This window comes from Selaginella moellendorffii, unplaced genomic scaffold (genome assembly GCF_000143415.4).
Source record: "Selaginella moellendorffii unplaced genomic scaffold, v1.0 SELMOscaffold_0, whole genome shotgun sequence".
Classification (NCBI taxonomy): domain Eukaryota; kingdom Viridiplantae; phylum Streptophyta; class Lycopodiopsida; order Selaginellales; family Selaginellaceae; genus Selaginella; species Selaginella moellendorffii.
In genome coordinates this window covers 3241295-3254366 of record NW_003314261.1, presented here as the reverse complement: position 1 = coordinate 3254366, position 13072 = coordinate 3241295, and the positions used below count along the sequence as shown (strand labels likewise).

The 13072-nt window shown below is 45.9% G+C and overlaps 7 protein-coding genes across 7 annotated transcripts; 2 read left to right on the top strand and 5 right to left on the bottom strand.

Annotated features, from left to right (window-relative positions):
- The first annotated feature begins 13 nt into the window (after nucleotides 1-13).
- On the top strand, nucleotides 14-3305 carry LOC112340922 (pentatricopeptide repeat-containing protein At4g02750-like). The gene has a single exon (XM_024660161.1). It carries the CDS (start codon nucleotides 35-37, stop codon nucleotides 1805-1807), a length of 1773 nt encoding a protein of 590 aa, XP_024515929.1. The 5' UTR covers nucleotides 14-34; the 3' UTR covers nucleotides 1808-3305.
- Nucleotides 1920-3245, top strand: LOC112345533 (pentatricopeptide repeat-containing protein At4g02750-like). The gene has a single exon (XM_024672497.1). It carries the CDS (start codon nucleotides 1920-1922, stop codon nucleotides 3243-3245), a length of 1326 nt encoding a protein of 441 aa, XP_024528265.1.
- Nucleotides 3306-3308: 3 nt separating the features above from the next.
- Nucleotides 3309-4617, bottom strand: LOC112341102 (cinnamoyl-CoA reductase 1-like). Its single transcript, XM_024660631.1, has 6 exons — nucleotides 4471-4617; nucleotides 4253-4413; nucleotides 4008-4190; nucleotides 3786-3948; nucleotides 3547-3733; nucleotides 3309-3491 (listed from the first exon to the last, which is right to left on the bottom strand). The coding sequence occupies exons 1-6, from the start codon at nucleotides 4577-4579 to the stop codon at nucleotides 3347-3349; spliced, it is 948 nt and encodes a 315-aa protein (XP_024516399.1). The 5' UTR covers nucleotides 4580-4617; the 3' UTR covers nucleotides 3309-3346.
- Nucleotides 4618-4623: 6 nt separating this feature from the next.
- Nucleotides 4624-5567, bottom strand: LOC112341157 (cytochrome P450 CYP736A12-like). The gene is made up of 2 exons (XM_024660839.1): nucleotides 5315-5567; nucleotides 4624-5260 (listed from the first exon to the last, which is right to left on the bottom strand). The coding sequence occupies exons 1-2, from the start codon at nucleotides 5363-5365 to the stop codon at nucleotides 4631-4633; spliced, it is 681 nt and encodes a 226-aa protein (XP_024516607.1). The 5' UTR covers nucleotides 5366-5567; the 3' UTR covers nucleotides 4624-4630.
- LOC112345508 (flavonoid 3'-monooxygenase-like) lies at nucleotides 5399-6471 on the bottom strand. Its single transcript, XM_024672412.1, has 3 exons — nucleotides 6269-6471; nucleotides 5883-5938; nucleotides 5399-5646 (listed from the first exon to the last, which is right to left on the bottom strand). Exons 1-3 carry the CDS (start codon nucleotides 6469-6471, stop codon nucleotides 5399-5401), a joined length of 507 nt encoding a protein of 168 aa, XP_024528180.1.
- Nucleotides 6472-8271: 1800 nt separating this feature from the next.
- On the bottom strand, nucleotides 8272-9867 carry LOC9641461 (flavonoid 3'-monooxygenase). The gene is made up of 2 exons (XM_002960274.2): nucleotides 9031-9867; nucleotides 8272-8978 (listed from the first exon to the last, which is right to left on the bottom strand). Exons 1-2 carry the CDS (start codon nucleotides 9865-9867, stop codon nucleotides 8343-8345), a joined length of 1473 nt encoding a protein of 490 aa, XP_002960320.2. The 3' UTR covers nucleotides 8272-8342.
- A 614-nt stretch (nucleotides 9868-10481) lies between these two features.
- On the bottom strand, nucleotides 10482-12984 carry LOC9641460 (4-hydroxy-3-methylbut-2-enyl diphosphate reductase, chloroplastic). The gene is made up of 10 exons (XM_002960273.2): nucleotides 12485-12984; nucleotides 11970-12166; nucleotides 11739-11918; nucleotides 11546-11677; nucleotides 11407-11481; nucleotides 11238-11343; nucleotides 11090-11184; nucleotides 10848-11033; nucleotides 10703-10789; nucleotides 10482-10652 (listed from the first exon to the last, which is right to left on the bottom strand). Exons 1-10 carry the CDS (start codon nucleotides 12771-12773, stop codon nucleotides 10593-10595), a joined length of 1407 nt encoding a protein of 468 aa, XP_002960319.1. The 5' UTR covers nucleotides 12774-12984; the 3' UTR covers nucleotides 10482-10592.
- Between the last annotated feature and the right edge of the window lie 88 nt (nucleotides 12985-13072).

Genomic DNA, 13072 nt, shown 5'->3' with positions numbered 1-13072 from the left:
CCATGGAATAAAACACGAATCTGATAGATCCCAGATGTGTACGGACACCTCCTCCTTGTCCGGCACCGCTAGGGACGCTCTCCTCCGCGAGCTTAGGAGATGCAAGAGCCTCGATCACCTCCGCGAGCTCCACTCGCGCAGCAAACTCCTCGATTCCGACGTCTATGCCTCCAATCTCTTGCTCCAAATCTATGGCAATTGGGGCGCTGTGGCGGACGCGCGCCGCCTCTTCGATGGCATCCAGCCCAAGAACGCATTCACCTGGGCGGCGATGCTTGCGACTTACGCCCGCAATGGGCACCTCGCCCAGGCAAGATCTATGTACGAGGCGATGCCCAATTGGAGCCTTGTGATCTGGAATGTGATGCTCGCAGCGTTTGCCAGGAACAAGGATCTCGATGGCGCCAGGCAGATTTTCAATTCGATGCGTGAGAAGGATGTTGTGTCTTGGACCACCATGCTATCAGCATTTGCGGTCAATGGGTATTTGCTAGAAGCCCAAACCATGTTTGAGGCTATGCCCGAGAGGAACTTGGTGACGTGGAACTCCATGCTGGCGGCGTACGTGCGAGGCAGCCGTACGGCCGAGGCCGGTTCAGTGTTCGATTCTATGCCCGAGCGGGATATCGTGTCGTGGACGACAATGCTAATGGCATATGCCCAAGCCGGTTATCTGTTAAAGTCCGAGCATCTCTTCAAAAAGATCCCGGAATATGACCTAGTATCGTCCAATGCCATGCTCTCGTGCTACTGCCAAGTCGGAGAGATGGATTTAGCCGAACGAGTTTTTGATGGAATGAAAGAGAAGAATATCTTCTCTTGGAACACAATTCTAGCGGGATATGCCCACTCTGGGCATAATGCTATGATAGCAAAGGTTCTAGAGAATATGCCCGAGCTAGACACGGTATCCTGGAATTCCGTACTGGGCGGACACACGCACAATGGAGACGTAATCAAAGCCAGTGTTGTTTTTGAATCCATGCAAACAAAGAACTTGATATCGTGGACGACGATGCTAACAGCATATGCCCAAAACGGGCATCTTGAGGAATCCAAGCAGCTCTTTGATTCCATGGAGGAATGGGACGTTGTGGCCTGCAATGCGATGCTCACGGCATATGCCCAAAGCGGGAGCACCCACGAATCTTTGCTCTTTTACGTCCGCATGCCATTCAGGAACACAGCCTCGTACAATGCGTTGATGGTTCTGTACGCTCGAGCTTGTGATCTTCACGGAGCAAAGAGAGTTTTCGATCGGATCGAGCCAGATCCTGACATGCTCTCATGGAATTCCCTGCTCTCGATCAATGTTCGCAGCGGAAACCACGAGATTTTCAGCTCCTTGAACATGAGTGGCCGGAATCCGGACGATGTTTCCTGCATTTGTATCCTTATGACTTGCAGCCATGCCGGAGACCTGAAAGCTGGGATTTCGTGCTTTTGTTCCATCCATTGGGACTATGGACTGGAGGTAAGCAAGCAACACTTTAGCGGTATGATCGATCTCCTCGCACGAAGTGGCTACATTGAAGAGGCAAGAGATTTGATCGCCACCATGCCTTTTGTTCCCGATACCTTGGACTGGACGTGTTTGCTCGCCGCTTGTAAGAGCCACAAGCAAAGAGAGATCCGGGCTGGGGTGGCGAAAGAGCTCCTCGAGCTCAAATCCGATCACACCGCGGCTTATCTCCTGCTAGCCAATGCGTTCTCGAACGAGTTTCATAGCCATGGGCCTGTGAACGCGGAAGAGAAAAAGGTGGTGGCTGGCAGATCGATCATATTGAGGCATGCAGGCGAGGAATGAAACTTTGGACGCGATAAGGGTCTGTAGAGACCTCCCAGCAGGTCGTGAGATCCATGCTCGTCTGAGCGATTCACTGAAATACGAGGTTTACTTGTGTAACCTGGTGATCGAAATGTATGGGAGGTGTGGGAGCCCAAGTTCTGCTCGTCAGGTGTTTGATTCGATCCGTCGAAAGAACTTGTTTTCCTGGGTTTTGATGCTTAGTGCATATGCCCAGAACTGGCATCTACAGGAATGCGGGTTATTATTTGATTCCATGCCAGAGCAAAACCTCGTATCTTGGACAATCATGCTAGTAGCACATTCACAATCCGGAAATGTTGATAAATCTCGTGTAATGTTTCTTGGCATGCCCGAGCATGATCTTGTCGCCTGGAATGCGATGCTTGCAGTATATGCCCGTGAAGGGCATATCTACGAGGCATCGAGAATCTATGACGGCATGCAAGAACGCAATGTTGTTTCCACAACCGCTTTGCTTTCAGCATTTGTGTCAAATGAACAAATAAGGGAGGCGGAGGAGTATTTCGAAAGCAGGATGCCAGAATGGAACTTGGTTTCGTGGAACTCCTTGCTGAGCGCGTATGCCCAGGTTGGGTATACACGCGAGGCTGAGGCTTTGTTTGCGGAAATGCCCGAGGTCGACGTCGTTTCATGGACGTGCATGATGGTGTTGTATGCCCGGAACCAGCAGCTCGAGAATTCAATGAGGATTTTTACAATGATTCCGGACAAAGATAGTGCTTGCTGGAATGCATTTCTATCTCAAGTGAGGTGTGAAGGAAAGTTGGAGTCATTGACAGGAGGGAATGTGGTCTCATCAACGTGTTTGCTCTCTTCGTATGCCCGGCACGGGTACCTTGATCAAACGAAGAATGTGTTTGATTTCATGCAGGAAAGAAACATAGTTTCGTGGAATGCCATGCTAGCAAGCTACGCTAGATCTGGTTCTTGCGAAATGGAGAAATTTTTCTATCAAATGCCGCAGAGAGACTTAGTGTCGTGGAACACTTTTCTATCTGCATATACCGAGAAAGGGCATGCTGATAAAGGTACGAAACTCTTAGAAAGGCTTCCAACGAAAGACCTTGTGTCTTGGAACTCCTTGATGATCGCGTTCGCTCGAAAGGGACGATGGCTGGAAACCAAAGATCTCTTTCGGAAGATGGTTTTCACTGAAATGCCAAACGACATAACTTTGGCTGGAATCTTGCTTGTTGGCAACCACGCCGGGGCTTTTTCGTGGGTTTGCTCTTGTTTTGGATCCATGCGCACCGACTTTGGGATTGATGCGTCGAAGCAACACTTTGCCAGCGTTGTGGACACTCTCTCACGAGGCGGATACGTAAAAGAGGCATGGGATCTTGTCGATGACATGCCGTTCTTGCCAGACGAGTTTGATTGGGCATCGCTTTCGCGTTGTCGGCAGAGCTTTTGACAAAAGAGAAAGATTGTTCTTGCGTTTCAAATTCAAAGTTTGACAAAAGCTTGATACGAATCCTTTGAAAGTTCGTGAATTTTATTGAAAAGAACCTTGATTTACATGAAACCTTTGTCGTCAAGGCAGCTTATTGTGTCGATCAGTGTCTGCTCATATGGTATTGTCTCCTTGATCAAGCTCAAAAGCTTGTCATTCTTGGCGAGCTCTGGAGCAATTCCACCCACGGGCTGGCTCTCATCGCACCTTCACCAAGAGAAGAAGATCATATACATGGACTGTGGAGAGAAAATCAACTTACTGGAGCTCGGGATTGCAGTGTTGCGGGAATTTCTTGGCCAGGACGCTGACGACGTCCTTGTAGTGAATGCAATGCGCAAAGCAAAAGTATCGCCCGGACGCCGCCTCGTTTTCCAAAGCCACAATGTGAGATTCCGCGACGTCTCTCACGTCTACCAGTCGAACCCATGAATTTGGAATGCTCGATCCTGGATAAGAAAAAAAAGAGTTTTTTATTTTCTTCCGCTGTGAGCTTTATACCTTTGATGATATTCTTGAGAGCCTCCACCGTGGTGTTGGAGGTGGGCTGTAAGATCGGGCCAAAAACCATCACCGGACAGATGACAATCAAGTCGAGGCCTTTCTCCTTTGCAAACTTCCATGCCAGCTTCTCGGATTCGGTCTTGGCGAGCGAGTACCACGACTGTTTCAATTCACAGAAAGATCAATCAAATACGAAGAACTCTCGCTTTAGTTTCTTACCTTTCGTTCCTTGCAAGCTTCCGAGTCGCTCCAGCAGCTCTCGTCCACCACCTTATCTTTGGGCCTGTTTGGATCGGCAACAATGGCTGCTCCAGAAGAAGTCATCACCACCCTCTGGACTTTCTCGTTGGAGCAAGCAGCCATCACGTTTTCGGTGCCTTGAATCGCAGGACCCAAAACATCCTAGCAACGAAAAGAAACTCGTGAGCGAGATTTAGGAGGAGAAAGAGATGAGAATACCATACATCTGGATTGTCGAATTGGAAGGCCACAGGACAAGCTGTGTGGAAGACTCCATAGCAGCCGCGAAACGCCGGCAGCAGTGATTCATAGCTCAGGAGATCGGCCTTGAAAAGTGTGAGGCGCTCCTTTGCCCCATCCAGCCCCAAGAGATGGCCGCATTTTTCTGCTCGATTGCCGGTCGATCAGTCAGGATCTTCTTATAACTTGCTAGATCTTTTACCTGGGTTTCTCACCGTGCCACGAACTGTGTAGCCCCTTTGGAGGAGCTTGCACACGATCCAGGAGGCGATGAAGCCATTGGCTCCCGTGACGCAAACGATCTTGCCCATCGTATAAACGTACAGCTGTATAGAGGATATTTCTTGATCTTGCCACAAAACTTAAGTTTTAAGATCGTCAAAGACACACTGCTCAAGCCTTAGTAATACTTGGGCCACAACAACATCCGTAATAACATTGATGAAGCCAGGGCCACTGTCAAGGGACAACCTTCCATCTGGAAATCTCCAGTCAAACCCATGGATCAAGTTTGAGAGCACCAACTGGACGTTCCGCAGCCCAAGAGGAAGCCCTGGACAACCTCGCTTTCCTGATCCAAAGGGAAGCAGCTCAAAGTCATGGCCATAGACGTTGATATTGCTACCAACAAATCTCCCAGGCTTGAACTTGTCCGGATCATTTGGCCAAGCCTCGGAGTCCCTTCCAATCGCGTATGCGTTGATGAGCACTGTCGCCTTTGCTGGAATCTCAAAGACGGCGACTATTCGAGACTCCAGGGACGTGTGTGGGATCATAAGGGGCAGCGGGGGATGCAGACGAAATGTCTCCTTGATAACAGCGTTGACAAGCTCCAGCTTTGCCAAGTCAGACTCCTCCACCATTCGATCTCGCCCAACCACGCTTTCAATCTCTTGCTGGAGTTTCTCCATCCACTCGGGATTGTGGAGAAGCTCGGCCATAGCCCATTCAATCACGGTTGACGATTTCTCCGAGCCACCAAGAAGTAAGTCCTAGTAAAGAACCACAAAGAGTTAGCTCGCTCAAATCAAGAGTTTTGAGCTTACTATGAACAAGGCTTTGAGGTACTCGGGGCCGTTCACTCGTGCCTTCGTCATCTCCACAAAGTCAGGAACTTCTCCGGGTCTTTGCTAGCTCAAAACTTTGTCCAGGAATGCATCCATCTTGCAGTGAGCTTGTCTGCAGCGGGCTATGCTCCAGTCGAGCCAGCTGATACTGGGGAAGTAATCGGCCAAGGAAAAACTTCCGGCTGCCTCTAGCAATTCGTCAATGACCTCCACAAACTCCCGCGCCTCTGGATCATCGCTGGAAAGTAAGTCTTGTTCATAAGGATGCGAGTCATGGCATTGAAGCTCAGTGATCTCAGCCATAGTTGCAGCTTGACGTGCAAACGTTTAAACGTGTCCACGTTTAAACGCCATTTAAAACGTTTTTTTCAGGACAATCAAACGTTTACATGTTAAAGCCTAAAATGATTAAGAAAACACTAATATTTACTAAAGACACTTTAATCTGATATTTAGTTTATAAAACCCAACCGAATAACATACTAAAACAAATGAAAGAAGATGCTAGCTCGAAATCACGAACTTCATAAGGGATCTCCCTCATTGCCTTGCACGTTTTCACACCTTTTGCCCAAACTCCAGCCAGATGTGCTCACACTCACTCTGCTCCCCCAGTGTGAATCTCATGACAATACTTACATGTCCAGTGCCACTCTGCTCATATCACATGCTTCCAGCTCTAGCATTCGTGGCGTCCTCCAATTCCTGCCATGACTACATGAACCCCCTAAAGAAACCTTAAAGAAACCTTTGTCTCTTTTCGCAAATAGTGCAAACGCGTTGGGAGTTTAGAACGGCGTTTTTTAACGCGTTTAAAACGTTACGTTTTTTTAGTTTCATACGTTTTCCGGCAGCTATGATCTCAGCTTGCCTCGCAATGGCACCAGTTGATCCCCCTTGGAAGCCTTGGAGAGCTCGGCAGTAAGATCTCACAGCTCGTCCCGGATGATTTTGGTGAAGGAGGTGACCCTCTTGGCCGTGAAGAGCTCCATGGAACGCATCCTCCTAATGTTCTTGTGGTAGTCACCCTCGCCGTAGGATAAGCTCTTGTAGTTATACATGGCGATCTCGACGGACACTCTGGGTGGCCTGTGTGCGAATGCCGCATCGTGGGTTTTGAGGAACTCCTTGGCCATGGATGAACTGGAAACTACAAAGAGTGGCACGGATCCCAGGCACAAGTACGTGAGGGCTCCAAACTTCTTGGAGAGGTGATAGAGTGATGAGAGGTAAAGCTCTGGGGCCTGGGGGAAGCTTGACGCGCTTGCTCCACATCCATTGTGTGATAAAAAGCAGAGCAATTAGAGCGACAATCACTAACAACATTCTCAGTCTAACTCTTTTTTCTTAAATGTTGGTGTCACCTTTTTAAAGTGAAGAGAGCCTTAGAATAATTTAGAAGAGTGATTCAAAGTTGTGGGGAGAATAAATTGTCCTCCTGTAGCTAAAAGTCTTAGGCATTAATGAAAGTTGTGAGAATCTTTGAAGCTAGAAGTCATTGCCTATGCAAGAGAAATAGGCTTTTAAGACTTTTAACTCTCTAAAGATGATTGTGTTTGTACACTTATACTTTAGCCCATGGAAAATCTTTCATTTTCATATATCATCTTATATGAAAGAAATTGACTTAATGATAATTGATAAAATGTAAATGTGTTTATTGAGGAGTATATTTATTATTATTGATTATGATAATAATCAAACCCAACCTTTTATTTAAATTCAAAACCTATTATATGGGCATCTTTAGCTTTTACAATGAATGTTAAACAAGTGGCAAAACTCTTTTTCCATGAAGTATTATGGGATAATCTCAAATAGGGATTTGAGGTTTATAAGAAAATTTTAGGCACATATTCTAATTATTTGGTATTATGTTTACAATTTATCATCCTCAAACATATGGGCAGACCAAACATATAAATGCTTAGAAGATTATTTGCAGTACTATGTTGTAATGGACCAATGCAATTAAGTTGAGCATTTGGACACAATAGAAATCTATTATAACAACACATTTTACAACATTATTAATTATTCTTTATAAGAGATGTTATAATGAAATACTCATGGGGTTCTTTAATAGATCATTATTTCAAAATTAATGTCTGAAGTGTTGGTTTTATCCATTGAAACTTATGCAAAACAATTGCACCAAGGTTAGTCTAAGGTAACTGAGGTGATAAGCAAAACTCAAGATAGATATCAATATGAGAAGGATTAACATTACCAAATATAACATATTAAATAGGAGATTAGGTGTGGTTATGAATGTTAAGGGGTATTTGTCTTAGAAGTTATTACCAAAATATATTGAGCCTTATTCAGTGTTAAAAAGATGGTGATATATCTTGTAAGTTGGATCTTTTGGATGAATTATCTTATCTATATGATGTGTTTCATGTTAGTTTATTGACACCATATCATAAAGTAGAGAAAAGTTAAAATTTAAGGACTTTGTACTCAAAATGTTTAATATAAATTTACCCTTTATTCTCTATTCTTTAGTACTTTAGTAGTTTCATTGTCTTCCCTTTTCTTGCTAATGAGCTTTTAACAGTTTAAAACACTCTGATATTAATAACTCACTCTAATTTATAACATATATAAGAAGTTAAAGTTCAGACAAGCAAAACTATATCTTTTAATTTCGTAAGAACTAACATGATAAACCCTAAACCATGGATTTTTTGTTTGCTTATAGGATGGTAGTGGATATACCTAGAATATGCTTGAATATTCTAGGATATTTTACCATTTTACGGTTGTTATTCATTTAGATTAATCTTGTATTTATAATTTATACAATGTTTATAATTTATAAACTTTCTTAATTTCTAGTATATTCTTTTTTATTCTATCATCTAATGCAATAAAATTAATCTTGTGTTTATAAATTACAAACATGCTTATAATTATAAACTTTATTAAATTAATAAGTAAGAATAACACTTGCTGCATGCAACACATAGCAATTTATTTTAATTAGGACATACTTTATAAGTTATTACGCTGCAAGAGTGTCAAAAGCACACTGCTGAAGTCTTGGGGAAACATGGGCCACAACAGCATCTGCAACAGTATCAACCAATCCAGGGCCACTGTCAAGGGACAGGTTCCTTGCATCTTCTGAAAATCTCCAGTCAAACCCATGGATCAAGTTTGAGAGCACCAACTGGACGTTCCGCAGCCCAAGAGGAAGCCCTGGACAACCTCGCTTTCCTGATCCAAAGGGAAGCAACTCAAAGTCATGGCCATAGACGTTGATATTGCTACCAACAAATCTCCCAGGCTTGAACTTGTCCGGATCGTTTGGCCAAGCCTGGGAGTCCCTTCCAATCGCGTATGCGTTGATGAGCACTGTCGCCTTTGCTGGAATCTCAAAGCCCGCAACTAGTCGAGGCTCCGGGGATGTGTGTGGAACCAGCAGCCCCAGCGGGGGATGGAGACGAAATGTCTCCTTGATAACAGCGTTGACAAGCTCCAGCTTCGCCAAGTCCGACTCTTCCACCATTCGATCTCGCCCAACCACGCTTTCAATCTCTTGCTGGAGTTTCTCCATCCACTCGGGATTGTGGAGAAGCTCGGCCATAGCCCATTCAGTCGTGGTTGACGATGTCTCGGAGCCAGCAACAAGTAAATCCTAGGCGAGCAAAGAGAGACTTAGCACGATCAAATGAAGAGTTTTCACTTACCATGAGCAACGCTTTAAGACTCTGGGTCTGGTCGGGGCCGTTGACTCGCGCCTTCGTCATCTCCACAAAGTCTGGAATTTCTCCAGGCCTTTGCTCATCCAAAACATTCTCCAGGAACACATCCATCTTCCCGTAAGCTCGTCTACACCGGCGGGCTATGCTCAGGTCGAGCCAGCCGATACTGGGGAAATAATCTTCTATGGCGAACGCCCCGAATGCCGCTAGCACCTCGTCAATCGTCTCCAAAAAATTCCGCGCCTCTTGGTCACCACCGCCGGAAGCCTTGGATCCGAAGAAAGTCTTGTTCATGAGGATCCGAGTCATGACATTGAAGCTCAGTGCTCTCAGCTTGCCTCGCAGTGCCACTGGTTGATCCGCCTTGGAAGCATTGGCGAGCTCGGCAGTGAGGTCCCACAGCTCGTCCCGGATGATTTTCGTGAAGGAGGTGACCCTCCTGGCCGTGAAGAGCTCCATGGAGCACATCCGCCGAAGGTTCTTGTGGTACTCACCCTCCGAGTAAGATACGCTCTTGTAGCTATACACGGCCACCTTGGGTGGCCTGTGCGCGAATGCTGCATCGTGGGTCTTGAGGAACTCCCTGGCCATGGCAGGACTGGAAACTACAAAGAGTGGCAGAGATCCCAGGCGCAAGTACATGAGGGGTCCGAACTTCTTGGAGAGGTGATAGAGTGAGATCTGGGGGATCCTTCCCAGGAGGTGGAAGTGGCCGATGAGAGGCAAAGCTCTTGGACCTGGGGGAAGATTGGCGCGCTTGCTCCACATCCATTGCGTGACAAAGAACACAAGAGCTAGAACGAGGACAATCGCGAACAACATTCTCAATCTTGCTAATCTTTTCTTGAGAGTGTCGCGTCTAACCTTACTGCCTTTTTTAATGTGAAAGTAATAGAACTGATCTTTAGTACTTGGAAGAGTGAGTGCGTCTCAACCACTCCTCCCGGACCTAAATTTCCAGCAGCATATAGAGATTTTCCCCCTCGAATCGTTGAAAGAGTGGCAACCAAAAATGATAAATTTATGCGTTCTGGCCAATCCTGAGTAGCATGTGGTCAAGTTCTCAGTTCATCTAGATGGGAGTCAATCTCTACTATAGCAGCAAGAATTTAAACGTGACCTCTGTGCTGCTGGTATCGAAAGTTTTCCATCGGGAATCGATCTGGAAGATCGCTCCTGGAAAACGATGGACAGTGACAATAGACTCCAGAGCTCATGTTCAATGAACGAGAGAGAGAGAACTCAAATAGGAGAAGTGTGCTGTTTTGGTGCGAGAGCAAGGCAACCTGATGTATAAGGGAAGGGATCGAGCTAGGGATGGTCTGCTGCTAGAATCGGAGGATTTTCCAGAGAGAATGGCAATCTAGCGCTCGATGCGGTCTTTCTATCTGCGATCAGCTATCGCCAAGCAGCATGAAACTGTTGCAAGATAGCTAAAACTCGGATGAATTTATACTTGGAAATTCTCTCATTATGAAAATAATACAATCGAATTCTGAGAAATGCCCATACGTTTGCAGGCTTTGGAGTTACAAGACCATGGAAAATCACAGCAGCGCTTCTTGCTTTTTCAGCTGGAATACCTGCTTTAGAACGTCCTCCACGACCTGGAAATTGGAAATTCAAGCGATCAGGGTTTAGAGATTCTCACTCATACCTTGTCGGGTGTGGAAGCACCTGATGTGATACCGATTGTCACGGGTCCAGTTGGGAGCCAGTTCTCCTTCTCGACAAGCTCTCCATGCTGCAATCCAAAGTTTTAAAGTTCATGAGGAGCTGCGAGGAAAGCTAGACATTCTTACGTTGAGCCTGTAAGCGATTTTGTTTCCCGGACCAATCCGTTCTTCAGTGTCGATCCAGTAAGAGGGGATGTTGTTGATCTCTCCAATCTCTTGGAGGTGCGACGTGTTGCTTGAGTTCCAGCCACCGACGACGATAAGGAGGTCGAGCTTCTCTTTCACCAGCGTGAACATCGCATCTTGCCGCTCCTACGCAGTGATTTACGATATCATTCCGAATTGCAGGACGTCTTAAAACTTTATACCTGAGTAGCGTCACAAATTGTGTTGAAGCTCATGAAGTGATCGTTTGTGTTCTCCACTCCATACTTTTGCATCATCGTCCTCTGGAGTAGCTTCCCTGCAAGAAGGTGGTGGTTTTGATCACGCGAGACACAATGGCGACATGCTTACCAATATCTTCTGTTTCCCCTTTAAGCATCGTCGTCTGATTCGCAATCCCGACCCTGACGAGATCTTCGTCCGGATCAAAGCCTTTGGAGGTTGCGTATTTAAATTTCTACAAACAAACAAAAGAAAACCTTGGCTTGTGAGTGAGTAGACTTTCCTTTCAGAGATTTACCTCCAACAGCTCTTCCTTAGTTCCACTGGAGCCATCGAGCTTTCCACCGAGAATGTAGTCGCACACGTATGTAGCCTGTAGAGAGAAAATTAAGATCATTTGGCGATTGATGCAACAAATCTAAGGAAGCTATACAAACCTCTTTCATGTTCTTGACGATAATATATTTCCCAGCAAATGAAGCAGTCGCAACAGTCTCCTCGTGAGCATACTTTCCATGGATCACGGAAGTATAGGACGATTTCTTGTGCTTTTCCACCGAGTTCCAAACCTTTCCACAAACACTCGATTTATTCATAGCTCCACAAGGAAGGGAAAAGAGAATGCAATACCTTTGCTACCCACGGGCATGTAGTGTCGACGATTTGAACTTTTTTTTCAGCGAGGAGCTGCATCTCTTGGACAGTAGCACCAAATGCTGGGAACACAACGACGTCTTTCTCTTTCACCACGCTAAAATCTTTGACTTTGTCCTCCACAGGGATCATCTTAATTTCCATCTCCTCCAGTTTCTAAAACGGAAAAAGATTATATAGCATGACAATGGAGTTCTAAGTTCATACCTGGTTCACGGTTGGATTGTGAATGATTTCGTTGGTGATCCAGATATGCTGATCGGGGAACTGTTTACGTGCTTCGTATGCTATTTGCACGGCACGCTCCACTCCCCAGCAAAATCCATAGGAATTTGCAAGTTTCACCGTGACATCTCCCCAAGTGTACGAGTAATCGTTCTCCTTGAGCGACTTAAGCATGTCACCTGACCAGAAATTGAAAACTTTTAGCCAGTGGACCGCAATAGTTGGAAATGCCATAGCAAGGATGAAAGCAATTGAAAGAAAGAAAGAAACAACACCTTTAATCAAGCATCAAATGAAAGATGGCTTGCAAAGATCACGAAGTTTGGAATACCAAAGCAAGCATCAATCCAGCAAATCGTTGGAGCAAAGCTCGCGAAGTAAGTAGAAAAACCAGGCAAGAAAATCAAAGGAGTATGACCGCAAGAACTCATGCAAGGTGGAAAAACAAGGAATAGATCTTCTTCGCGAGGAAAGTTTCTAAGGCGAGCAAAGCTTACTTGTGTTGTATTCTTGATCCAGCCTCTCGAGCGTCTCCTTCTTGTAGCCAAATCCACTCCGGTTGTAATTGTCGCTCCGCATCAAATTCTTGCGAAAGATCTTGGAATCGAAGCTGCCCTCTGGCTCCACAGCCACATTGGCGCTCTTGTTCTCCGCCGCCTCGCATCGAATCCCTCGCCCTCGCCCAACCCTCACGCTCACAACCCTCTCGCCACAGGCGCTGGACGAGCAGCTGGGCCGCCGCGCGAGCGCTAGATTACCCGACACCACGGCTCGACTGGTCGCCATTCTCTCTGGAAATCCTCCGATTCTAGCAGCAGACCATCCCTAGCTCGAGATGGATCGATCCCTTCTCTTGTTGGGTGTGGCGTGGCGGCGACCCCAGTAACAAACAGTCAATTCAAACAGTGAGAGACCGATGGATGTCTCATGCGCGCGCGCGAATCGCTCCTCCCGGACCTAAATTTCGAGCAGTCCTTGAATTGAATAGAAATTTTCCCCCTCGAATCGTTGAATGAGTGGCAACCACTCTTCCAAGTACTAGTCTCTGCTCGCTCGATTAATTAATTAAATTAATTAGTCTAATT